This window comes from Haplochromis burtoni, unplaced genomic scaffold, assembly GCF_018398535.1.
Source record: "Haplochromis burtoni strain Fernald_Lab_line unplaced genomic scaffold, NCSU_Asbu1 Contig_6, whole genome shotgun sequence".
Lineage (NCBI taxonomy): Eukaryota > Metazoa > Chordata > Actinopteri > Cichliformes > Cichlidae > Haplochromis > Haplochromis burtoni.
Window position 1 is genome coordinate 4,076,923 of NW_024582367.1, and position 27,205 is coordinate 4,104,127.

General features: G+C 41.9%; 1 protein-coding gene across 12 annotated transcripts in view; it reads left to right on the forward strand.

The window, feature by feature from the left end:
• The window catches only part of tanc2b (tetratricopeptide repeat, ankyrin repeat and coiled-coil containing 2b), a 173,121-nt gene that overhangs the window by 120,188 nt on the left and 25,728 nt on the right, over nt 1-27,205 (forward strand). For 8 of the 12 annotated variants that reach the window (XM_014335365.2, XM_014335366.2, XM_014335378.2 and 5 more), the window contains 5 exons: nt 7,855-8,003; nt 12,075-12,258; nt 13,634-13,882; nt 19,670-19,801; nt 26,991-27,029. In XM_014335365.2, coding sequence (XP_014190851.1) covers nt 7,855-8,003; nt 12,075-12,258; nt 13,634-13,882; nt 19,670-19,801; nt 26,991-27,029 — 753 coding nt within the window. Of the gene's footprint in view, nt 1-856; nt 7,590-7,854; nt 8,004-12,074; nt 12,259-13,633; nt 13,883-19,669; nt 19,802-26,990; nt 27,030-27,205 lie in introns of those variants that run through there. The other 4 variants (XM_014335368.2, XM_005913571.3, XM_042224062.1 and 1 more) reach the window with 3 other exon arrangements.

The window sequence follows — 27,205 nt, forward strand, 5'->3', positions numbered from 1 at the left end:
GATAGTGCTGTGCTCAGATCTGGTTCTGGTATATCTGCTTTCTCATCTTGCTTCTCCTTTTCCTGTTGCCATTGAGAAATGCGGTGCTAGCTTCCTGCCCTGTCTTTTTGGCTCAACCTGTGGTGGAATAGGAGAACCCAAGGCTGGATGTACACATGAGAAATGGTGATGGAAAGCCTCGAGGCTTAACTGGACTTATTTAGGCGGAAAATGTTTGAAAGTGTGCTACCAGCCTTCTCCGTCTGTGAGCCTCTTCTGCTGACTTTCTGCTCAATGGGAATTCTAAGTAGGTGATATAGTAGATTATATATTTATTGCTGTCATACTACACATTATATGGTCTGAATAGTGTATTACTTAAGGATAAACCCTTTGATTCTGGCTCCTGGCTTGCTTTTGAATTTCATGGATGAAAAACTGTTGACCCTGGCTTTATTTTTGCATTAAGTCAGGCGGCTGGTAAGTAGCAGTTGTTATGAGCGGCAATAGGTGTGACATTTCAGGGATAACATGGTAATCTCTGCTTTCTGACCTAGTATGAACCTTCCAGATCCCTCACGTCATCTGGATCCGGTTTTTTATCAGTTCCCAGAGACAGAACCAGACATGGAGAAGCTGCATTCAGCTTTTATGCTCTATATATCTCGAACAAACTCCCAGAAAGCCTCAGATCAGCTGAAACACTCAGTTTATTTAAATCCAGGTTGAAGACTCACCTGTTCTCAGCTGCATTTGAATAAAGCACCAAATTCGCACTGTTTTGCTTTTAAGCTTAAATTTTGAAACTTACATTTTAACTACTGATTTTATCTACTGTTCCTTTCCTTTTTTCCATTTTAAATCATGCTTTTTATTTGTTTTTGTTTTTTAATGTCTCTGTAAAGCACTTTGAATCACCTTGCTGTTGAATTGCGCTATATAAATAAACTTGCCTTGCCTTCCATTGGGGCAGGAAAAGAGTTGATAAAACGTGAACTGGAGCGGAACTGGGAAGCCTAAGATGAGTTTTCACGAGAGGTGAGGAGTTGCACCTCCCCGGTGGACAGATGGACATGTTAACTCTTAACAAGGTCTCCTTGGCGTGTCTAGCAGCAGGGTGGTGACTTAAACATCTGATCACATGCTAGTCCACACTCTGCTGCTGACACTGTCTTTTGAGTGGAGGAAGTGAGGCATCAGTTGATTTTTTTTTTTTTTATGTGGCCTACAAAGATATTTGTGGTGCCATAAATATTGTTTGCAAATATTTTGTGAGACGTCTTGTAAAACTCCCCACCAGCCAGCCTCCTTAAACCGTGGAGTGAAAGCCTTTCTAATGATGTTAGAGTTCAACCTTCTTAAAGGTAATTCTCCAGACTGGGGGCAGACGCTACAGATAAAATCCTCCATTGTGTCACTCCTTTTTGCAATTAAAATTACAATCGGGGGTATTATAGATTTAATGTCAGTGCTTGCATATGCATGCCAGGTCACATGCATTTCTCAGTTGTGTTCAATGAACAGAGAGGAGCAAAAGACAAAACATTACGTGCCACTTCCCTCTCCACCCTTCCCATGTGAGGGGAAGTAGGAAGGGATGAAAAAACCAAAAGGTGAACAGATAATTAGCGTCCACTTCAACATGTGCTTGCTTTGTATTTTGAACAATGTTATAGGCAAACTTAACTTCTTTGAGCTGTGTGAATTATCTGTTAAAGTTATTATCTGTGAGTCAAATTTTAAAATATAGAAAGATTTCTTTGCCCCAGATGTTAAAAATGCACTTATTTGTATTGGACTGATAAACTACTCAACTGACTTAGTATATTAAGGGGGGATGTGAAGTCCATAAATCTCAACAGAAAATTTAGAGTCAGGTGCAGAACCAAAAGAAATGAGCTGCAGGATTCCAGCAGATTGTTTAGATTTAATGCCAAACGGTGATAAGGAAGAATGGCGTGAATGTAGTTTAAGATGTAAACAACAGATCTGGTCTGTGACCTTGTACTAAATCTGATGCCTGAAGTTAATTGAGCATAAGTGTGGGCTGTGAAGGCTTTTAACATTCAGCCAATGCATCTTTTGTGGTTTATGTACTTTTTAATTTGACTGAATAGAGACTTATTCTCATATAATTGGAAAGAACTAATGTTGCTCTATTAGAGTCATGAAGAAATTGGTGTTATCATAGTAAACTTGTTATCTTCAACAAACCAGTTTGACATGATTTGAGCTTTGTGTCATGGAAGAAGATGTGTACACTGTGGTCTCAGTGCTCACTCAATATTTTCTCTTTTTTGGGACTGTTGTCTGTAAATCCTAGTATAGGTATGCGGGGAAAATCCCAGCAGATCAGTAATTCCTGAAGTAGTCAGATCCCCCTTTTCTCCTTTCTGATGCTCAGTTTGAACTTCAGCAGATCACTGATTGACTTTGTCTGTATACCCAAATGCATTGAGTTGCTGTCATGTCACTGGCTGATTGGATATTTGCATTGATGGAGCAGTTAAACAGGTACATCTGAGCGGCAGGTGAGTGTACGTTTGTAATAGCAGACAAAAACATGCGGTTTAATTTCAGTTGGACGTCTTTAGCTTCAGGTCTTTAAAGCCATTTCTTCAGCTGTCTTGTTGTGAGTTGCCAATTTTTGGAGTTATCTGCTGTAAAAATCTCTGCTGAATTTTTCTTTTCTCCGCTTTTCTTTGACTCAAGGCAAGCACTATGTGGTTTTACTGTATTCAAGGGAAAGCGATGTTCTTTTTTTTTTTTTTAATTCATGTTTCATGACCCAGTCACCCAACACAGAAAACAAAACAAAAAAACAAGTTTAGTATGGGAACTATTTTGTTCTACTGTCTTTATCCGCCAACCAAAGGACTCATGCAGCTCTCTAACATTACAGCTCATTGATGATTACTGTCAGACTGTCATAACCATGAGCCTTTCATCATTGGTGCGTTATCAAATTGGACACTGGACATTTACATGGTTGGCGGGTGTCTCGGAGACAACAATGTTTGTGGATTGTTTTTAATAAACGGGTTACTATTTCTGGAAAGAGCATTTCCCTTTTTGGGGTTGTTCTTTGAGCACCACTAGGCAAGAGCCATTTACTTCAATTACACTGAAGAGAAGGCAGCACCTCTGCAGCTGATATCTCCAAAATTGGGCAACTCACACCAGAACAATCTAAATGGATAACTAGCACCGCAGGCAGGAGGGGGTGGAAATATTAAATTAAATTTTTGAGTCGGCTTCAACAGCATAACGCTACAGTCATTAAACAAATAATAGATTGTATTATTATCAAATATAGTTTATTTTAATATCTAGTTTACAGATATTTTTTGTTATTCTGCCAAATAAACTGTTATTCTGTGATTTCAACCTTTGCCAAAACTAAATGCAACTAATGCTGTTCCTAAAGTGCAAGTTCTATATAGCTTGATTATACTACTTACATCTACGTTATATCATCAAATCCTGAAATCCAGTGCCCTGAGATGCAGTGTTTATGCATAGATAAGATCACAGCTGTGCACATCAAGAATGTGAGATTCATTCCTCTGATCTCTTGATTAGCCCTACATTCCTGGATTTTCAGGTGTCTTTGTCTATACATTTCACTACTTGTATTATTCAAGCTTTCTTTTCCTCCCCAAAGCCGTAAAGTAAAATTGCAAACACCACTTTAACCTCGTTTTTTAATCAGTGCCACGTCCTCTTCAGGTAAATTTATCTTTGAACCTTGAGTATTTAACTTTTTCTTTTTAAAAATGTGATGGCTTACTTTTCGAGAACCTTGAAGTTACTGCTCCCAGGTAGAGGTGAAATAGGAGCCACCAAAATGCTATGTGTTATCTCACCTGCTACTCAGGCCTATTTATACCCTCTCCTGTCCGGTCCAGTCCCCTGCTTGCAGCACACATGCTTCTCTTGCTCTCTCTGGCTCACCGTCGGTGCGCGAGGGCAGATCCGTGGACGGCCAGGGAGAAACAGATGCGCTCGCACAGAAACACATTCCTAGCTGCGCGCAAAGATAGTTGCCATGGCAACCATCTGTCTCCTTCGCAGCTCAGGAATCCAATAGAGAGAAGTCTGCATTTATATATATATATATATGCATATATGTGTTTTGATGTTGGGCAAATTTTATTTTATATTTATTAAGATGTTACACTGACGAAAAGCGCCTGAAGTTCCTTTAGCCGTGTGTTTGGCGTCTGGCTTTGAAGTGATCTAGATGTTTGCTTGCAGTGACTTCGGCACCATGTGACTGTCATAATGTGTATTTAAAGAACAAAAGGTAGGGCTATAAATAGAAGCAAATCAGTACATACAACCCCTACATTATGATAATATATTCCCTTTGATTGTAGCTCCCTTACAGTAGCTACAAGAACAGGTAGCTTTAAGAAGGATTCAGATGGTATGGTATTTTTGTTTCGAGTTTGACAGCTCTGTGATTGTCGTCACTGCCAAAAATCTGGGCCTTGGCCATATGTTTGACTCTGCTGTCATATTTCTAGAGTGGGAGAGTTTAAAGATGTACAAAGGGATTGCCTATGGTTCGCTCAAGGGACTCACTATGGGCTCGGGCATCCAGATTAGAGATTTTGTTACCACATCAAAAGAAACCTAGACAAACTGCTCGCTCCTGCACAGGGTTGGCCAACAGCTGGCTGCTACACAGACGCTATAGTAAGAAGAACTAAAGGGAACAGAGGGGATTGTGAGGGAGAGAGTAGCATTCAAAGAGACGAGTGAAAGAACACAAGTTAACACAGGCAGACAGAGCCCATGTTTGATCATGATCACGATCACGCCCCAACCCCCCACCACACCACCTACGGGAGCAGTTCACTAATGACTGCTAATATATTCACTCCTTACTACTACCAGTCTGTCAACTGGGAAGCCTTCGGTGGCTCAGTGTTCAGACTGGTGCAAAGACAGCAGCTAATACATAGAAATGACATGCTGTCTGTATGGATAGATGATTTACTTTACTTTTCATGTAGGTTTCTTCTGCTCATGGTCTTCATGGGATATCACATCATTAGGGAAAAACAATACACTGTATATAAAAGATGGACAAGGCTCCCAGGTATAAAAAGGACAACCAGAAGAGGGCGCTCCTAGTTGCAAAAAGAAGTTTTGTATACCTCTGTTCCCTTGATTGTTGTCCTTAGTATGAGTTTAGCATCTTACTCACTAGTTTCACATCTTGTTCAAATGCAGCATGATCTTCATTTTGTAAATTTTGGTACCCAATAGTGTCGAGAACGGTAAATCAGCATATGCTCATTATGATTAGCAACGTACTTTACAAAGCTTTACCACCATACAGTAGCGTATGGTGGTAAAGCATTTTGTATCCTTCACTCATGGTGACTTGTTTCAAAAAGAAAAGATGGCAGCAACAAAAATGCCCAGCTCTAGGTTTCAGACATAGAACAATGCAACCCAGTGAGTGACACAAAGACTATTTTCCAGCAAAATAAGATGTTCCTCGGCATGATAGTTATTACACTGGATAAACCAAAGCGAAAACCAACCTGTTGTTGTCCTATAAATTTAATCTAATTGCATTTGATTAAAATTATTTCATACAATCTATCAAAGATGCTGCTGTTTTGTTGGTAATCTGCCGAAATGTTGACTAAAATGACCCCACTTATCGATAAACATCACTTGTAAGTTGAATTTAACCAATCAGCACTTACCTTCTTCTCCTTTACCTTCAAAACAGCAGATATATTGACCACTCCAAATTGAAAATTTACATAACTGTGTAAACTTTTATGCTTTAACGAAAAGATTCCCAATAAGGTATGTGTAAAACACGGCAAAAGTGGAGCTCTGGCAGGAACCCGGGGCTGTTTTTAGTGATTGAAGTACTGCTGTGCATGCTGTATACAGATCAAAAGGGTCCAAAACATTCAGTTTTTTCACACATATTTTGTTTTTCTTCTTTTTAGATGTTTTTATCTTTCTAGTCGTGGCTTGAAATTGATGAAAAATTCACAGGTTTGTGGTTAGCTTATACCAACACAAACCAGAACTCTGCTCTAGTCATGTGTCTGAAAACTATGAATCGATCCAAGTGCCGTCCATCAGCCGTCCTCCTGTGGTATTAGCGGTGAGGAGGTAGGATTTTACCCCAGCTACATCTTCTCCATTAATGGACACTTCCTCAAGGGAAACCCATGGATCCACTGACCTTGGAGGAATGCACTCTGCTCCATAACGCCATCACCATCTCGTTAAAACTCATACATAATTAGCTTGTTTCGGACCTAATGTATGCTCTGATTACCTCATTATTGGTTGCTGCTGTGTGTGTGTTTTTTTTTTTTTATTGAAGCACTGCACCCATGTCGTCCCCATTTGATTCAAAGGTTTTTTTTTTCCCTCTGTCAGAAGGCACCCAGCTTCTTTACTTGCTCACACTGTCTTGGAGTCAATCTAATGAGGAACCTGACAGTGTTCTGCCTTTTCCGCCCATGAGCAAATGGAGAGGGGAGCCCGGGCTTTAGATTGCCCGTCTGTGTGTGTGTGTGACTTTGAACTGACGAGTGAGAGGACACAGGCTGTAGACAAGCTGTCCGTCTTCAGAGAGGTGGCGTGGCGGCTTGGACTGTTTAATGGCTGTCAGTCAGAGTTTCGTGTAACTACCTGCCAGTCTGGTTTGACCAGCCCTGCTGGAAAACTGAGGGGGGAAAAAAAACCACACTCTGCCTCGAGCTGTTTTTTTAAAAACCAACCATCTTGTGCTGTTGGCTTCAATAACATTGATGTCTGGGCCAATTCAGAGGCTTATATGTCCAATTACAGCTGTTTGAATTTAGCCACCAGTCACTTTTTTGTGCAGGGTGAGTAATTAACACAACCTTGAGCTCTGCGAGTGGCACTCCAGTGAATAATGTGAAATTGAAATGAAACTGATCTAGTAGGCACCTCTAGGGCCAAGTGTGATTGGAAAAACATGATACCACTGGTTAGGGTTTGTTATGGGTGGGGGGTAACCAGGCAACTGGGTGACGGGATGAGGTCTTTAAAGGATTTTTAAATGGGTCCTATTGTAAAGTTGGCAACTGAAATCCCTCCGCTCTGGGGGTGTGTTTGTGTGTGTTTGTGGTTTTGATCATCTGATCATCATGCAGGCTCACCCGGGTGTTTTCTTTGCTCTCTTTAGTCCCAGGAGTCTCTGTAAATAGGAGTAAGGATGTGGACATGCACGCTTTGTCTTGAAAAGGCACACACCTCTTTCTCTCTCGATCTCTCTCTCTCACTCACTCACACACACGCAGGTGAAGGGCGTATTTCATTACGTCACTCGAGCCGTAGTGGTGATGAGTGGTGCGGAAGGAGCTGTCGTCGGTATGGGAGTCTACTGCTAGTCGCTGTGGAAGGCAGCTTTTTGTAAACAGTTGAAAACTGTTTTTGTTGTTGTGGCTGAGGGGATTTTGGAGTTTATGTAAGGAGATACCTCAACCGAAAAGTCCGGCTGTTGGGGAATGTGTTAGTAATGCACAGCTCTGAGCTATGGGAGAACTCTGGTAGGGTGCTTCGTTTTCTTTTCCTGCGTGCAGGTGCTGTGTGTCCAGGTGTGTAGTCAGGGCTGTAGTTTATTCAAAGGGAGTGTAACAAGTGTACTGTGTGTTTCTAGGTAAAGAGGTTATGGATATATAAAAAATGAAATGTTGTAAGGTTTTGTTTTTTTGTGGGTTTTTTTTTTTTTTTTCTTGTGGCAAAATAAGCTGCTGTTCAGTTTTCTGCCCACCACTGACACACATTCTCCCGTTCCTTTCTCTTCTTTTTGCTCTCCCCCATCTCCTGCCTCCTCCTCCTTGTGTCTATCTGCCTCCACAGGGGAGTCAAGCCAGGAGCTGGGGCCCCCTCCGTCCGTGGATGAGGCAGCCAACACATTGATGACGCGCCTGGGTTTCCTTCTCGGAGACAAACTGAGCGAGGGGCCAGCCGGTACCCAGTACAGCATGGAGGAACCCGAGGCGAGACAGGTACCAGAAATATGCTTTTCTAACTATTCTCAGCGATCTGCACTTTTTCCCTGATGATAGAGTTCATCACGTGATGCACGCAGTGTGAATTTGATAAGAAGCGTTCTCTCAGATTAACCCAGTAAATACTCGTCATAGCTACAGACTTTCATTCTATTTATCCTAATCTATATCTGAGTCAAACAGTCGAATCTGTCTTGTAAGCTATGTGATTTTCACACATTTGCATTGTGAGCGATCGCACTTGGAAACTTGAACAAACACATCTGATTCGATCTGTTTTGACATTTATCTTCATAATATTCGTGTTTACAGTCAGTTTTGACAGATCTTTGGAAGTCAGGGTAGCCAGATCAAAGGACTTTTCAGTAAATTGCCCTCATGTGCCAGAGTGCTTTAGATTCTGAGATTACCAGTGCCTCTCCATCAAGTGTCAGATATCCTCCTGCCTAATTAGCTTTTTATAAAACAAATATGATTATTTTTTTCCCTATTTAGATTATTTCTAGATTATTCAAAGGAAGTTTCTTGAGCCGACACGCGGCAGGTTAGACTTAATGTTTTGCTCCTGCGCCGTAACCTTTCTATTTGTGAATTTGTCAGTTGTGCAACAAACAGCTCCTGGCACAAGAGACTTGCTCTAAGCTCAGCAGCAGATGCCCTGGTATCTCTACCTAAACCTTATTTGACAGGTATGAATTTTCCAAACTGTGCAAGGAAAAACAGTTGCTGCGGAGAGGCAGCGAAAGAGAAACGGGGTGGGACGGGGAGGGGTGGGAAGGGGCTAACCTGTTGCTGAAGCATTCAAGGCAGGCATAGGTATGTGTTCGCTCTGAAACAGTGTGGATAAGCGATTAGACTGATGGACTGCCTGTGCTTGATGTGAGCGCTGCTGTAGCAGTGGGGGTGTATAAATTGAGAGAGGTTTATTCAAGCGGCTCTTTTTAGAGACGTGACTCACACGAGCACCCCGCTGCATCGTGCACACAGTACAAACTTATTGTTTTAGATATCTGCCCCAAATACTGTTCTCTGGATTGCAATTTTGTTTGATTCATTAACCACCAAAAATGACAAGAATTGCCTCGAGACACCATGTATTAGCAGATAAAAGAGTGGGCTTTTGTTGTAATTCTTCTCATTTGCTTGGGATTTACTAGATTTTAATGGACTTTGGTTAGTGCTGTAATTCAGGGGTTTGACACTTTGCCCTCCACAAGACAACAAAAAATATGCAGAGTTAGGGATTAGCAGATCTTGATGTAACCATAAACATACAGAAAACTACTGTTAAAGTAATAATAACCATGTAAGTGCAACATAATATAAGTAATATCGTTTCAAAGCCAATTTCTAAATGTTCATTAAGTGATTCTAATTCATGTCTGAGACAGTGACTGAAGATAAAAGTGTATAATTCAAAGGAGGTGTGCATGTTTTGATAGGGCAAAAAAATATTAGCTCAAGATAAAAAACATACATTCATATGCCATCCAGATATTGGTAGGATACCGCTACCTTCAATTTTTTAATTTTCTTTATATATCTTCAAATCACACCAACAGTTTTCTCAAGGCGCTTTATATTTATAATGTCGAGACCCTACAATAAATTTTAAAAGCTGCTGCTTTGAAGTTGGGCGTTTTCACATGGGCGTCTATGGTGATGGTATCTGCCTCAAATGGCTGTCATAGTAGCCCTGGTGGGGTTACACTTGACATATAATGGGAAATAATGGCTCTGATACTACTCTGCTACATTTCTCCAGCCACCCTGCTGGACAAATGATGTAATAACGCAGCTTCTGTCAGAAAAAGGAAGAAAATAAAGTGCTACATGGCTCTAAAGGCTTATCAGTGAACACAATATCAATATTTTAAAAAAACAACAACTGTGTGTTCGTTTTCTTGCAATCATCTTTGTTGTTGCAGAAGTCAATTCAAAATTCTTTGTTTGTTTTTCTTTGGGTCTCCCTCTATAATGCATAAATTCTCCTTTTTGGCATTTTTAAGGTGATCTTTGGTATGCTGGGTGTTTATAATTCAGTGATCATTATAAAAAAATTGCCATTTAACATGTTTGACTTCCTACAATAGCTGCTGCAAGACTTCGCCAGCTGATAGAACAAGGTGACCTCAACTTGCAGAGGGTGCAGTTAATTGCCTTTCATACTCGCGTGCTCTCGCTCCCTAAATAGATGCAGTGCTCTCCAAGTTCAATCCAATCCACACGCGACATTTAAGGTCAAACCTACAGAAGGCTGCGTTCGTTATCTGAGCTGATAGAACTGCGGCGTGGTTGAGCGCACGCAGGGTTGAAGATTTGTCTGCTGGTGTGGATGTTTGGTTACATCGGGGTCAAGCTCTTGTAAACATGACACTTGAGCGGTCTCATCCATGAAGACAGCAGAGGGCAGCGGTGACTGAAATACTGGTTGACAAATTGTTATTCCGCAGGCACAGAAACACTGTTTAGTGTCAGCCAGAGGGCATTTACTTAAAGTGGAAGTGTGTTTACAGGTGTCACAGTTATCCCACTAATCTAGTAGTACTCTGCAGTGTGTGTATTCTTGAGGTGAGTAGTTGTTTATTGTGAAAACATATGAGTGTTCAATGGTTCCAGGTTTTCAAGTGTGAGGGTTTGCTGCTTTTCTTAAAAATAAGGAATTACAACTACAACAATTTTTCAACTTATCAGTTAATCGGCAGCGTTTAGATAAAAGTTTTCATGTGTTTGTGTAATAAGAAGACTTTATCACAAAAATAATGGCGAACGGACTACATTTGTGCAGTGCTAGTCAAATCAAAGGGCCACATTGTCTCTCATTCACCCACTCGAATAGATAATAAGCAGTTGCTTGGTTATTTGGAGCAATCAGTAGATTAGTGTCTCTCCCAAGGACATGTTGACATGTGGACAAGTGGACCTGAGGATCAAACCAACAATCCTGCGATTAATTGTCACCCTGTTCTCATCTCCAACCTCAGGAGGCCGTCAACAGATAATTGGCAGATTAATCAATACTGAAAATAATCATTTAGCTACAGCATTACTCCTGACACTGGATGTCTGTTGGCTAATCTAAAATGTATTGGCTTGGTGTGTCCCTTCAGACTTCCTCCTGCAAATTAAACTAGACCAGATTTTGCCCTGAGCGCCACTTCACCCCTCTTTTCTGTCTGTGTTCACCCCAGTGCTTAGGAGAGATTTCCGTGTGTGCCTTTCAGTGACTGACGCAAATACGTGGTTACTTGGCTTGCTTGTTTTTCTGTGAATGTTGCATGCTTGTATCCTATAAATTTGGGCAGGTTTATGTGTTTTGCACAAGAGTACATCTGTGGGTGTTCAGAGCAGCTGCTGATTGGATGCAGCAGAGTGTTTATATTTTGTCGCCCGTGGTCGATTGTCTCCTAACCCGAGCTGACATCGAATAGAGTCACTCCAGGGTGCCTGGAAAGTGCCAGGACTGAAAATACTATACATTTATACTACATATAAGATTGTAGTTATGGCAAAGAAGAGGAAAATGTGCATGAAAATAGGGGTTTCTATGGATCTATAAATGCAAGTTAAAGTTAGTATTAGTGTTAAAATGTAACACTGAATCTCTCTATTGTTTTCTGAAAAGAAACCACATCACTGTATACAGTACATATGCTACTTGTAAAATGTATTGGCTGTAGTGAAGGTACCATTATTAAGTATTTTTAAATGCAACTACCAGGAGTGTTGAGTGTATTCGTGTATGTAAACATGCTGTACATTTGCAATTTTCGTTAGTTATGCAACGTGGCCTAATTGTTAAAACTTCTTCAAGTGTATCTTGTAGAGAAATGGAGCATATTATGAGTTAGTATTATATGTGTTTGTATACATGTGGGAGAAGGACTAAGAGGATCAGCAGGGGGCTGAGCTTTTGAAAACTGCAGTATTGGAATGGCATTTTCCTTCGTATGAGTCACATTTTAAAAGTTCAAACGCTGTACTTTTGCCATTAATACCCATGTGTGCTAATGGAGCTGTGGGAGCCAAAAAAATCTTTAAAACTGTGTTTATTTGTGTCCATCCCAGGGCCAGAACCAGAGGATCAGCCCGTGTTCCACCCTGACCAGCAGCACTGCCTCCCCACCTGCAGGCAGCCCCTGCTCAACCCTCCCCCCTGCCATGCCGGGCCAGGCTGGCAACAGGGACTGCGCCTACGGTTCTGTCACTAGTCCCACCTCGACACTGGAGAGCAGGGACAGCGGGATTATCGGTGAGATCTGCGTGCTGATTCACATAAAACGCCCGTAATGAACATGAGTACATTCATGAATACAGAAAGAAGAAGCAACAAACCCCAAAGAAACTTGAGTTACAATATGATATTGTATCTTAGGGGAAAGAGAAGAGGGAGGGGGGTTGTTTTTGTTTTGCTGTGGTCTTTGGGGCTCCTTGTTTTTTTATGTCTAGGCCATTGAGTTGGGTGAACATGGTAATTCTGCTGGTTCTTTAAAAAACTGTATCTCTACATCTTGTTTTGTCTGAGTTAACCAATCAGATGACTCCAGGTTTTGACCCATTGGCTGACCTTAATGGCAGCTTTATTGGGTTTATGGTGGAGGTAACTACCCTGGAGTAGGTACTACATTTCCCGCAGGAAATAATGCTGCTTTCCGTTTGAGGTGGGATGTTGGAAATCGGAGCTGGAATAAACCCCACCAAACCTAATTTCATAATCCAAGATGGTAGCAGTGCACGCAAACCTTAGTAAATCTGTTCTGTACATTACTGATTTGTATTTGTTACTTGTTAAATTAGCCATATACAGGGCGCTGACTAGGCTTTGTCTGTGATTGTGCTGTGGCTGTGTTTTTAAGATCAATAAACAGACATTATGCTGTATTGTTGTGTATAGAAAGCAAAACAAATTTTGTTTTCCCCACTACTACTACTGAAATGCAGTCAGTTCAGGAGAGACATCACTTAAATGCCTTCACAAGGTATCCAAGCTAAAAGGAATGCAGGGTTGCCACAAAAACAAAACTAAAGAAAGTACGCCTGAGAGTTCCAACAGTGGGAAAACGGGCCTGTGCATTTCCAAACCACTCTGTACAACTCTGATTGTGTGCTAAAGCCAAAAATCGTAAAATGATATTTTGAATTGTGCAAAACAGTTTGATTTAAATCTGAGTCATGACCAACAAAAAGAAAAATGGTCATTCTGAATGCCATATCCAGACCCGAGCAAGGTACTGTCCAAAAGTCTTCTTTGATCTGGTCTGTGATCAGTTCCCAGTACAGCGAAGGTCCTTTCCTGGTCTTTACACCAACTGGAAGCAGCTTCATACCTCGCCATCATCTGTGGCATTTATGCATCAATTGAAAGGAATCAGGAGCGCCGAAATGCTCTCTGGTGCGAGGCAAAAGTCGAAGCAGGTGCCGTCATTGTTTCCTGGCAACAATGGTGAACACCTGCAGTTTGATGAGGAAAGCATTGCATCAACATACCATTGATTCAGAACAACAGCAAATAAATTTGAAAGCAGATGGGCTGGGTGGGTGAAAAGATGACAAAGGAAACTCAAACAAACCCAGTGTCTAAAACAAAAGAAATGATCTAAAAGACTGTGTCATTGTTTGTGTTGCAGCAACTCTGACCAGCTATTCGGAGAACATGGAGCGAGGCAGCAAATACGGCGAAGGCTCGCGGGGAAACCTGAAACTGTGGCAGTCTCAGAAATCAGGCATGGACTCGTTCCTATACAGGGTGGATGAAAACATGACCGCCTCCACCTACAGCCTCAACAAAATCCCTGAGCGAAACCTGGAGAGCATGTCCTCCCATTCTGCCCACTCCATCCCTCTGTACCTCATGCCCCGCCCTAATTCTGTGGCTGGTGAGTCCCTTTCTCTTTCCCCATCCCTCAACTGTGAAAGTTTTTTAAAAAAGGTATTTGTCCAGGAAGCCAAAAATATGGTTATTTACAGGCGAACGACCATGCAGCATACAAATTTTGCCAAGCTAGGGAGCCTTTTCTGGCAAAATTGGATTGAGCTGCTGGTGTTTAGCCACGTCACGCCCTATTTCTGACTTCTTACTTGCTTCCTCTTCACTCCTTTCAGCCTCTCTTCCCATGCTTGTTGTCCTACAGGACAAACTGTAATCCTCTCCTTTTGAATTATTTTGCTATTTTTTTGTGATCGCAAAGGCCCTAAATATATAAATATTTAGCGTCTTGCAGGCTAATTTGCATGACATAACCTGTATTTTTATTGTACCACAAAAGGTTGTTTGAGTATCTGTAGCCTTGTGGGGGTTCTTCTTTCATTTCAGAGTAACTTAAAAACTGAGGTCTCAACTACATTTCTCCTGCAGTTCCCTAAAATTTGGTTTATTCATAAGAGTAGCTCACATGTGCTTTGATTTGATTACATTTCTCCTTCATTTTTGGGAGAAAACTGCTCCAATTTATAGCTGTCATGGGGTTATGTTGAAATTTTGGGCAAGTGTAAATCCATGCTGGTATTTTGTTAAACTCTCACAGCCCTCTGGTGTAGATTGAAACCATGCAGCAGAATAATACAGTGTGGGAAAGGGAGCATCTGCAGAATAACATACTGCGGCTGGAAGAATATTACACAGGAGAAACTGGCATTTGTATCGCTAACAGAGGCCTTGTTGATATTGGGTTTTTTTGGCCTTGAAAAGCTCCCGAACATAACAGTAAATATTTTAGGAAAAAATGTCAGTTTTATAACACAGAGGCTGCCCTAACGGGCCTGATTGTAATATTGTTCTCATCAGAGAGGCTGTTACAGACGATGAGCTCTGTTATACCTTCACCTACTCCTCCTGGAAAAAGAGTACATGCGTGCAGACTCTCTTATATATTTCACTAAACACTGTAATATGCCTGACAAGGCCTGTCACTGCAGCTATGACCCTCTCTTTATGCTGGTCATGTTCTGCTGTTTGACTCTGTCTGGCAGCGCAGAGACACTGTCGGGTTTAGAGATTCATCCTCGATCTCATCTCTGCCCCGCAATAGTCAGATCTTCAAAAGAGACTGAGTGGGCTAGATACGGCTTAAAAGACATGATATAAGCTACAGATGATGCAAAATATAAAATGGAGAGAGTAGAAAAGGTGTGAGCGAGGGAAGAATAAAAAAAAGGGAAAAGAGCATATGATTTGTCTGATGGCATTTGTGTTCGTCAGGAACAGGAATTCCATATTGAGTAGTGGGAGATGGATACATGTGGAAGAGGAGTGAAAGGGAGTAATCATAATCTCTCTTTCTCGCTCTGCCTCTCCTCCACAAAGAATTATTAGATGATGTAGGGATGGGAGGCAAGCACAGGCTGAGGATTGGCTGGGCTCACACAGCAGTGGAACATCAAAGCCCCAGGCATTAACCGTTTCTATCCCCAAGAGTGACAGAGACTCGCTTTGATGTGCGGGGAGGGAGGGAGAGCGATACGGAGCGAGAGCAGAAGGCGACTGGGGAGGAAAGAGAGAAGGGAGGGGGCTACTCTATTACCTAATGAAGTCAGTGCGTTGGTAGAGCTGAGGATAGATATGGAGGAAGGAGAAACCAAATCCAAGATTTTTTTCCGTTCACACATCATGATGATTAAGACAAGTATTGAGTAAATTGTAAAACTGGAGGACTTACAAACAAAATTTGAACAGAAGGAGAGTGAAAATGGTTAAACCGCAGGGTGGGAACTCCTGACCACTGTTGTTTAGGCTTGAAAAAAGAAGGCTAACATTTCCCACATTGACACTAGATGGCCTTTGTTAGATCCTAGATCCTTCTCACCTCGCTGATTTGTTGTAGAAGTCCAATGAAAACAGTGGAATCGACGATACTGCCACGTTGATTTAGGAGTCTTGTAGTTTTTAGGGATACGGTTTTGGTTTTTATTTAAAAATTAAAAAATTAACAATAGGGATGATTAATTAATTATAAATATAATCTTACTTGTTATTACATGTATTTATTTCCTGTTTCACAAATAAAGGACAAGTAATAGTGGCTAAGAGCTTGCCTACGTACAACTCTGCATATCCTGGTGTTGATTATGCTAATAAGCTTTCAATAGAATTGAATTTTTTAGCCTAGCATAAACAGCCTAATATAGTTTATTAGCATAATCAACACGAGGATATGCAGAGTTGTACGTAGGCAAGCTCTTAGCCATTATTACTTGTCCTTTATTTGCGAAACAGGAAAATTGAACTGGGACACAAAACTCAGACATTTGTTACACTAATGGCAAATATGTTTCCAGGCAAAATATTTCTAGTCTAAGGTTAAAAAAATCACTTAGCTCTTTTAACCAAGGCGAAGGCGAAATGAAAAAAGGTTTTGTTTTTATTTGCTATGCACTGTGTACTATGGCCACATGTAGAGAGGATGATGAAATGTAAAAGACTGATGGTGATATCTTTGTTCAGTGCCCACAGGGCACAGATTCAGTTCTGACTGTTTTTAAAAGCCTTGTGACCAAAGATAGCCTGGGACAAAATTCAGATAATGACAGTAATTTAATATCTCACAATGTGACTTCTGCTGTGACCTACATCTACAAACCAACCGACTGTAATGCGGCATGAAATGATGCGCTGAGCAGCGCGACACCGGCATGTGTTAAACAAATTGTTTGAATTTCCAGCAAAGCAGGAAATTCGAGTGGCAACCTTCAGGGATAAAAAATTAAACCACCCTGGAAGTAGTTTCATTCCAGTTTAAGTTTCTCCAGTGGTCTCTTGCACCAAAAGCCAGGCAATCACCATAGACTATCATTTTAAAAAGCCCAATTTTGTATCGTTCAAAAGCATTTTTTCAGTGCCATAATTTTGCCAACCAATCGAATGTAAAATGCTGTAAAAAGCACCAACGCCACAAACACACGCCACGATTTTCATCCCGGTTACTACAGCTGACGATAATTCAGCCATTGTGTTCAATTCGTGCTGTGGCTACATGATAACTTGAAATCCCTCCTTCATTCACACAAATCCAAAGCGAAGTTTTACCTCATATTACCCATGTGAATTCAGTCATGTTTGAAACCTAGAAATAATTAACAGCCTAATGGGCATGAGTAAAAACGTTATTGCCTGTATGTCAATTCACCTCATTATTTAGACACTAATGTAATCGGGTCACTGTAAAACTTAATGTTAGGCTTTTTTGTTTTGTTCTTTTAAAACTTTAAGCTTTTTTAACATGGGAGTTTGTGGAGATTGACTCAGTTTCAGAGTCAGCCTCTAGTGGCCATTTAAGGAACTGCAGTCTTAAAGGTTACCACTGGGTCGGTGTAGGTGTTATTTTTCTAAGTCTACATACATCAAACTTTTTGTTGTAACTAACCAATGAAGGTCTACACCTGAAGTTGCCAGATTAGTGATGCAAATACTGTGGAATCTGCAGGTGTTAATGACGTAATTTACTATGTATTTACAAGAATACATAGACGTCTCAAGAATCTAGCACCAACAGATATAACTGCCTGGGGAACTGTGATATTCATTCTCAGAGAGAAGACTCGCTCTTTAGTCTCCAAATTCACTAAATTAAGGTAACGGCTCACTTGAGATAACGTTTTTCATTTGGGGGATGCACAGTCTACATTGATTTCCTTTTTCCTTCATTTCTTTTCCTAATTTCCTTTCTGGCTTTAGTCTGCTTAGATACATGGTGTTTTAACACCCAGAATTATTGTTTAAATACCTCTACCTCCATTATTTATCATTGCAAGTCATCTCTCTGGTAGATGAGAGGAGAACAGCGAGGCATACAGAGCTCCAGCAGCTACCTCATATCTGTGATGAGTAGTCGACTTCCTGGCTGATACTGGCTCTGGATAGCAGCCCAGCTGGTCTTTGCGAGTGTGTGTGTGTGTGTGTGAGCGTGTGTGCGTTTATGCCGTTTGTTGCTCTTATAAACAGGAAGTGTCTGATGTGGCTGTCATTACCCAAAGCTCCCTGTTGCAGAGTTCAACCTTTTTCTCACTTTTTTTGGTACACCTTCCATTCTCTCACTGTTCCACACTTGGGGTTTTTTTCCCCTCTCTTTTTCTTTTCACTATCCGTGTAGTCTTAGCGCACTGGCACGAGAACTGTGAATGTGATCCCCAGCAGCCTGCTGCATTGCAGATAGAGACGATGAGCACACGGATTTGAGTCCTCGCATTCAAACACAGTTGAAAAGGAAAAAAGAGACTTTTCAGCCCTGTAGGCCTGAGTCATTCTTCCTTGGTTTTGCAGCAAATTAATGGCTCCACTGCCCTTGCTTTTAGCCTAGTTGGATGGCCAGCACCTCCCAATTCAGCCAGGGCTGAGGCTTCGGCATTCTCAGCTGCCATTTTCCCTCCATTTTGGGAAGTGGCTCGTTTTTTGGGTCCATGGCTGGGGTGACTCAGGCAGTCAGCAACACACAAACACAGCCAGTACACATGCTCTGCACTCGACTAAGCTTAACTCCAGTGGCACAGAAGCCACGCTTTGAACCAAGGACAGGACATGGATCAGTGCTGAGGTGCTGGTGAGTGTTACACAGGCGAGAGGTGCCGGGCTTAGAGGCCTGCTCCTCTGAGATTTACCATGCCTTAGTTTTTAGAACGCCTGCAGAGAGAGAGAGAGGCAGACGACAGAACTGAGAAGAGCCATGGATTTTCGGTCACATCTCTCTCCAACTCCTTGAATTTGAATTTTCAAGGAATTTGAAAACTTCAGGTATTGCGTGAAAGACAAATTTCGGAGCGCTGCTTTATTTTTTTCTGGATTACTAATACTGAAACCCATTCTGTTGATCATGATGTAAACACCGAGGTTACTGCTGAGGTCTGGGATTACAGATGGGAAGAGCAGACCAAATGTATTCAGGAGTGCAAAATGACAGGAAATTATAAAATTGTTGTCCATCTGCGTTTATCCATCAAAGCTTGCGGAAGACGTTCTTGGTTGAGTCTACAGGTGCACTTCCATCATGTGAAGTGTTTCAGGCCATCTGGCTGAATTGTTTCCGTGTTTAAAATCTGCATGTCGCGGTGACGTGGTGACTTGGCAACTCGGCGCTCATCTGTCAAGGAACCACCAACCTCTCGATTAAGTCCCTTTAATCCTTTCTGCATTTGCCTCGTCTTTCCCCGCTCTCACCTCTTACTGAACCGAGGGGTTCAGGTGTGACGGGGAATCTGTGTGCTTACTCACACTGACGGCGCCTAATCTCATTTAACATTCAGTGGTTCCGAGTGTTGGCCCTGAAGACACAGTGTGGTGTGAACAATCAGCAGCCAGCGTCAGACGGTGTTCACTCCATGAATAAGACATTTGTCTACTGAGCTAATTAATCCTGAGAGGGGCCGGATGGCATCTGTCTCCGTGCCGCGTGACAGACACAGAGAAGAGGGAATTTTAGGACATAACCATGTAGGGCTGGCTTTCTCTTTCCTGTAGGAGTCGGCAAGTGGGAGAGCAGAAGCCTGACAGCTGCCTCAGGACAATGACATGAACCTTTGCCACCTTAAGTGTGTGTGTGCCTGTGTTTGTGTGGTTTGGTTATTGTAGTCTCTGAATGCACATGTGTGCTGACAGTACTGTTTTTTTTTTCTTCCTCTCACTCTTAAAACATTCCTCTCTGTCTCCCCTCTGCCTCACACACACAAACACACAGCTACCAGTTCGGCCCACCTGGAGGATCTAGCATACCTGGATGAGCAGAGGCACACTCCATTACGCACCTCGCTGCGCATGCCCAGACAGAGCACCACCTGCGGGCCGGGTCGCTCCGGGCAGGATCTGAGAGGTGAGCAATAAGCCAGAGTAAAGGAGAGCACAAACACACACACATTTGCACAAACGTGGACCTCCTTATATACCTACTTAACCTTCTTATCAGTTGTTCAGTACGAAAGACTTTAAGCATTGTCTTTACGCTGGCTATGAGAGCTACACGTGAGAGACTTGAACTGATTATGCATTGAAATAATGAAGAAACTGGCACATTAGTGAGATCCGTCTTCCTCTCTCTATATAAAGACTCCAAATACAAAGGTATGAAGAATGTATTATGATAGAAAATTATTAATCTGAAAAGTTGACATCCTGGTATCTTAGTAACTAAAAGTACAAATCTCAAACTAGTGGATATCTGGATTTTGTATATTGGAAGAATGATAGGAAAGAAAGTAATATGGCTTGACTCACAGACAGATGGCAAAGTTATATGGTCATAAACCCTTAACACATGTATCAATCCCAAATAATGAATTGACCTTTAAAGAACAATTAAAAAACAAAAGGTGTTTGTTATAACATCGAATGAAGCACTTAAATGTTAAAAATTAATAAATGCCATGCTGTATATGTCCATCTTTTTTATACCGTATGGCATGTGCTTAGGTTTCGTTGAGCATTTTGTTTGACTCTTTAATTTTCGTGCCATTTTTGCATCAATATGTGATGACAACGTCTATTTTTATGTACAAATCAGGCAGTAGGTGACTGTTCACCACGTATTGATAGTTTTCAACAAAATATCCTCCAATTCTTTAATTTCTTTTGTTTGTTTTCTAAACAGTATGGGGACATTTAGTTTGGATTTGAGCATTTGTGTGATCTTTGTTTTTATAACCGGAATATGACAGTGAGGTGTGGATCTCACGGAGAAACCAAGCAGAGTGCACACTCATGCAGTGGTGAATCATATCCTTCCTAATTGGTTATTTTACTCTCAGAGACCATAAGCTATTAAATGAACACTGTGCTGTACCAGGTAACATTAGAGATCTGGGTTTAATAACAATCTCAACAGGAAAAGTTTACGAAGGCCATAAATGAAGTGAGCAGTAGTCATTTTCTCATGGATTTCTAAATAACCACAGAATCCGCCCCCTGCTGGTCACTAGAAAGAACGCAGGTTTAAGGCTTCACTTTTCAGACCTGGAGGCTACGCCCATCTTTTATGTATATGTACTATGCTATAAACTGACCCATTGCAGTCATTTACTGTAGTGAAGCATTGCAAGGACTCGGATGATTCTGTGATCAGTAAATTTGTTTTGTTTTAATTTTTTCCACCGATCGGCCAGCTGTTTCACGTCATCCACAGTTCAGACGCAGCGATCGAGACGCTGTTCTGTTCTGTTTCTCATCCACAAACAACAAATCTCGCAAGGCGAAGCTGCATGACGAGCGAGTTATTTTTAAAATTCAAATCAAAGTCAGTGACGGTTCGTTTGCGCTCTGCGGTGTCTTTCAGATGCAAATGCCTGCACGTATCGCTAAGCTCTTATAACAGACCAGTGGTGCGGCTGTGCTGTTGGTGGTGAACTCCGGATGTCGCCGGCTGTTGTCTGTTGTGTCCTCGTGTCGTCCTTCCGTTTCGCACACAATGAGCATTTTGTCATACTGTCTCACTACTAAGATAAAATTTGTCTCTGTGCTTAACATTCAGAGTCCGCTTCACTGCACATTGTTCAAGTCTCGAAAGCAGCGAGTGCCTCTGTGATGGAGCAGCCTCCTTACCACATGGCCAAATGGCCTTATGTCACATTATGTGTCCCCTTGCCCTTCTTCCTCTATCACTTAGCCAGTAATGAGCGCTGTAATGACAGCCCTCTGCCATCCGAGCGAACACAGATATGCATCCCTGTGTGCTTTAAACACCTGTTAAGACCTCACTTAGATGAGATTGTGCTCGACTGAGCGGCGATGTGATTCCCCTGCTCAAGGGCAGCTGGCTGGCGACAGAGTCAAAGAGGTTTTATAGGGAAGAGAAAGGGAAGGAGGGGCATGGACATGAAGGAAAAGGGAAAAGACAGGAGACATTGGGTAAGAAGTAGTTGCTCTCAAAGCCTCACTGTTACTGCCAGAGCCACTTGTTTCAACCTTCCTCCTCTAAGGGCAGCCAAGTGTGTTTACAAGCCAAACGACTGCATCCTAGCATGCTTTCTGCCTCCTTGGATCAGTGTCAGTGCCTCCCTGAATGCTCTGCTCCTCTGCTTTCATCAGGAGAGACAGAGAATGAGACAGAGAGAGAGAGAGAAAAGAGAATTGAAGAACAGTGTTTTCCCCAGAAGATTATGTGGGGACGAATTACCTCAAATAATTCTTGAAATTGAAACCAGACTTGAAGTAGGGAAAACTCAGACTTAAGGATGAACCAAAGAAAAGATTATTTGATCATCCACTTCAGTTGTATTCTGTTGTCTTGAAAGCCTTTTGGTGTTGCTGACCAGATTGTTGATTTTTCTAATGATGACCTGCTTTATTTTTGACTATATAGTACCGGTTTGTAATTCTTCACACATGAATAGAATAATGAACAGGCCTCACATGACCACGGAAATTTTTGTCAGTTAATTGTCAAGTTAATTTTGAGCCTCTGCAATTCCTAAACAGTGCAAAATCTTTAAGAAGTCCCTTGAACTAAAGCTGAAAGTCTGCACTTCCTCATATCCTGGTACTTTGTACATCGCCTCACTGAATTTAAAATAAGAGGATAACTTACAAAATTGTGTCATTGTCCAAATATTTCTGGACCTTAGCTGTATTACCAGGTCCCTGCTCTTTGTGATCAAAACTTGTGCATACATGATAGATGTGAAATGCAAACATTTAGACAGATTCTACATCTAAGAAAGAGGCTCGCTGGGTATTTTGCATGAGAGGCTGCTGGATCTGGACTTACTGGAGACTGTTGGTTATGTACAGTATTGATCAGGTGGTAGCCAGCTGACAGATGCAGCTCTCTCTGTGGTTGATTCTGTCGAAGCTTCGTTTGATGCCAGCCATCGAGGGCCCAAGCTGTGCTGCTGTTTTGAGGAGAGTGAGTCAGACTGTAATGGACCTTCTTGTGCTCCTGCCTGCCTACCTCTAAGATTTACCACCCACCTTATCTTTTCACCGCAAACTCTCACATAACTGTACACTGCACACACATTTATCCTTGCGTTCTCTCTCCTTGTCTTTGTCGCTCCACTCCATCCCTTCACCCCTCACCATCTTTTCACCTCGGCTCGCATACACAGAACAGGCTGATGGTTGCACCTTTTGGCTGATAAAATATTTTTAACTCCAAATGATTTTATTACTCAAATTTTTATATATATATACTCCCTGACAGGAGTGAAAAGTAAGTAATAACTCTTAGAAATTCAGTTGAGCGCTGCATTTGATTAGACATTTAAAGGATAAGGTTTGTAATGTGCAGTATTCTTCTTACTGTCAACAAGTGACACAAGAATACCAAAGCAAAGAATAAATGGATGCCGCTAACAAGTATGACCTATGAAGCATGATGCAGTTCATTCATCTGTGCCATAGAGATCTATTGTTGTTGATTAACCTGAGCATGGTAATTTCTTTCCAGTAAGCCCCACTTATAGCAAACATATGACACAAGTACTCGCTCGAGCTACAAATGTGCATTCATTCATTCAGCCTTTTAGAATGAACTTCATAGCGATTACTTTTGAAAAACTGAGCAGCATTGACCTGGTTATTTAAAAAAATAATCCCCTTTTTAGAGATGTTTCATGTCACATGTGTGCACGCATCCGTATTTGTAACAGCGTGACAGGATGTGAACATTAGTGGTACTCCACCTCGGCTCGGTGGCACCCTTCCTTCCCCAACTCTGCTCGGTGGCATCCTTCCTTTAGTCGTTAATTAGGCTGAAACAAAATAATTCCTTCTTGAAACTCCTCAAAGTGCTTTAATTATAGAGAGTTCTGGAAAGACTCACTTCTGCTAATTCTTTGCTAATTAGTTATTTGTTTTGCTTTGTGCACCAGTAGGAGAGTGCCGTCTAGTTCTGTTGTTCACAGAGTATTCTGTAGAGTTCAGAAGTGGGGGAACTTAGAACAAACATTATATATGGATACAAAAGCACTGCAGGTCAGAAAAAACAAACAAAATGCATGTTGTGAAAACGGTGAAACGGTGGTCTAAAATTTGTTTTCCAACTTATTTCACACATTTGTTTTTTCGCACAGTTGGCACACAGCTGGAAATTGTCATCTTCAGACATTTTCTTCTGCTAGAATTATTCAGCTTTGTGTAAGTGAGGGTGCTGCCTGGATTGCAGAAAACAGCTGACTTTTACCTACACTCTCCAAGTGCTGTCAGATATCATGCAGATCCTGCCGGGAAAGATCGGCATGTTGCACGATCTGAAGGTTAAAGATCTTCTGACGTCCGATCCAGTTGCATTGAACATTTGCTGACATGCACCTCCATCAGGTGATGTCTAGAAAAGTTTAGGGCCACTAATTAGAACTACGGTGGTGTTTACAGTACACATTTATTTACAGTAAACACAACTGAAGAAGAAAGGTGGTTCTCATTTCTGCTTTAGTTAATGTGGTTAGATAATGGTCTAGATTTGATGACAGTGCACCAACTTGTTCGGAGCTTCAGATACTGTTATTTGCTCTCCGAGTACAAAGTCATAATTTATGCAGTCTGCATCTGATAAATGCATTTTGACTCCAGCTATCTAGGTTTGTAATATTTAAGTGTGTGTTGGGGTTCTTCAGGGGGTTTTGCATGTTATGTAACGTAATGACATAGTTTTTTTTCCTTTGCTTGGTTCTAAGACACAAGTTAAGTAATTGCTATGCCAACAAGGAAATAGTATGTGTGAAATGATCATTTGGTTACCACGTTATTTTTAAGATCACGCATTAGCCATAGGCACATCCACGTGTAATATGTTGCTCTAAGCTTGCTCTGCAAATTACATAAGATCAGATTTTTTTCCCCAGCAAATATTATGTAAGTTCCTGTTGTTCTGGCCATGTATTTGCTTAGCTGTAGCTCTACATCAACTGCTATAAGACATAACTCGAGTTACAGAAAAACAATCCTTCAACAAACTAAGTTTAAGCTGGGAAGTTGTTCACCTGACCTGAGATAACCCATCACCACACTCCCCAAGAGCCCCTTGCAACAAGCAGTGATCATCTAAACTGCTTATCATCCTCCTTCCCTAATATATCCCCTCTTCCTTCACTGTTGTGCCAGTTTCACTCTCCTTTCCTCTCCCCTCTTTTCTTGTTTCTGTCCTCCACCTCCCATTCTCCTCTCCTCTCCTTTCCTCCTCCTCTGCTTCTCATCTTCCTCCTCCTCTTTTTCTCCCTCCTTCTCAAGGCTGTTCAGTCACTGTGAGTCATCCTCACCTGGTGAATAATTAAAAAGTCTGAGACTCTCACTCCGTCTGGCCACGGAGGGTTGGCGTTAGAGGGGGAGGACGAGGAGGAGGAGGGGGGAGGTGGAGTGATACCTTGCTCAATGCTGCCTGAGGTGGAGTGTTATGGGCAGGATTATGAGTAACTGCCAACCATCCCTCTCAATCGTGCACACGCGCACACACACTTGCTCTCACCATCCAAACAACTCCCCTATCCCCTGTTCACAACATGGCTGCCATGTTTTCCTGAAATACCTGACACAGTGGAGCAGCGGTGGCTGTGCGACTTAACGTGCATGAAGAGATGTAATCGTTTCTGCCATTTGGAGGATGGTGTGAGGTTGCGCTTAGTAATTCCACAAGGACGGAAGAAGCTTTACGGGCACGTTTGGCGTTCAGTCACCCCCAAGATAATTGGATTAGCACCACTTAAAACTGAGTCTCTGGGTATTTAGCTTCCTACTTCATTGACCTGAGGTATCTAAGCTATTGTAAGTTGCAACACTGGGTGGCTTTCGGATCACCAGTTTCGCATCCTTCCTAGCGTAAAACCCAACTGGAAGAATTTTACATCAGCACAGAGTCGCTTCTGTCTGCCTCTGTGTGTGTTTGTTGAGTTAGCACTAAAATAATCTGACCTGGGAATATGGATGAAACGTCTTTTATTACACTGGGCTGCAGCTGGCACACAGCTTAGTGCAGTAAAATGCAGTGCTGGCCGTTCATTTGGTATAAACGTAGAGCAGCATTTTACCCACTTCCATATGTATCTGCATTTCTGCTGATTGTATAAGACAGAATATTCTCAGCGTAATCGTCACATTTCTTTTTGATTCTGCGATTATAATTAGCATTCCTGGAAAAAGGGCTAGTGCTTGCAACAGCACTTTGAAGTGCTGTGTGGTACAGGACATTAAGAGCAATATCAGCTCATTATCAGCAAACTGAAGTCTTTTAGAAAAGACATACAGCTCTAATGCAACGCTCACTCCTTCCTTGCCCCCTGCATAATTTGCAGCACTGTACCTGCACACACCGAAGAAAGAAATCTGTACACGTTCACCATCTTTCTCCTAATGTATAGTTTCTACTGCTCTGACTCACAGCATGCTTTTTTTTTTTTGGCTACTATGCTGCAGAGTGTGAAATGAACTACTGCACTGGCTATTATCTGACCAGCAGCTGTTTCTCACTGCATACTGCAAGAATCTGATTAAACTTTACCCCAGCGTACAACCCAAAACGAAAACCAAGGTGAAAATCAGATTTTTACAGTTCGTTTGAGGCTCCCTGTAATAACTTCAGATTCTGGAATATTTTACGTGAAATTGCAGTTAACGGGCTTCAACACACATGCACATGCGCACATTTGAGCAAAATAGGCTGTGGAGTTGAGGTTGGAGTCTCTCTTCACGGGGTCGAATTACTGCTCGAACTGGATTCAATTACTTTTATGGGGATTGATTGATCTCGCCCAGCGCAATGGAACCAATTAGATTCTCCCAAAAGTGCAAACCCTCTCCAACCTCCCCTCCAGACATGCTGAGAAATGCGCTCAATGTAATTCAAAGGATTTCAATTAGTAATCGACCCTGGTCTGGTGGTTCCCCATATTTCTGACATGATGATGTGCTGATGCTGCTGCTTCCCCCCCCCCTCCACTGAGTTACACCTTACCCTGTGCTCTGACACACTGCACACTGCTGTCAGTTTCCATTCCTGTCCTCACTGCCTTATTTTTGCTTCTCTCTCATTACCCTCTTTCTTCTTCTCTCTGTCTTTCGCTTGCTGTTTGTCCCAGCTTCTGCAAATAGCACCCATGCCTGGCAATCGCAGTCACGTAAGTTACTTCAACTTTCATTTGCTGCAACAGGCAGCGTGTTCTGCTCAAACTCGCTCTGCTTGCTGGCTAATGCGCTACATGTGCTCCAACACTCTCACCAGCAAAGCGTTTGGATTATTCACGTAAAACTCTAAGCTTGAAATCGGGCGTAGCTCCCAAATGCTGAGATAACA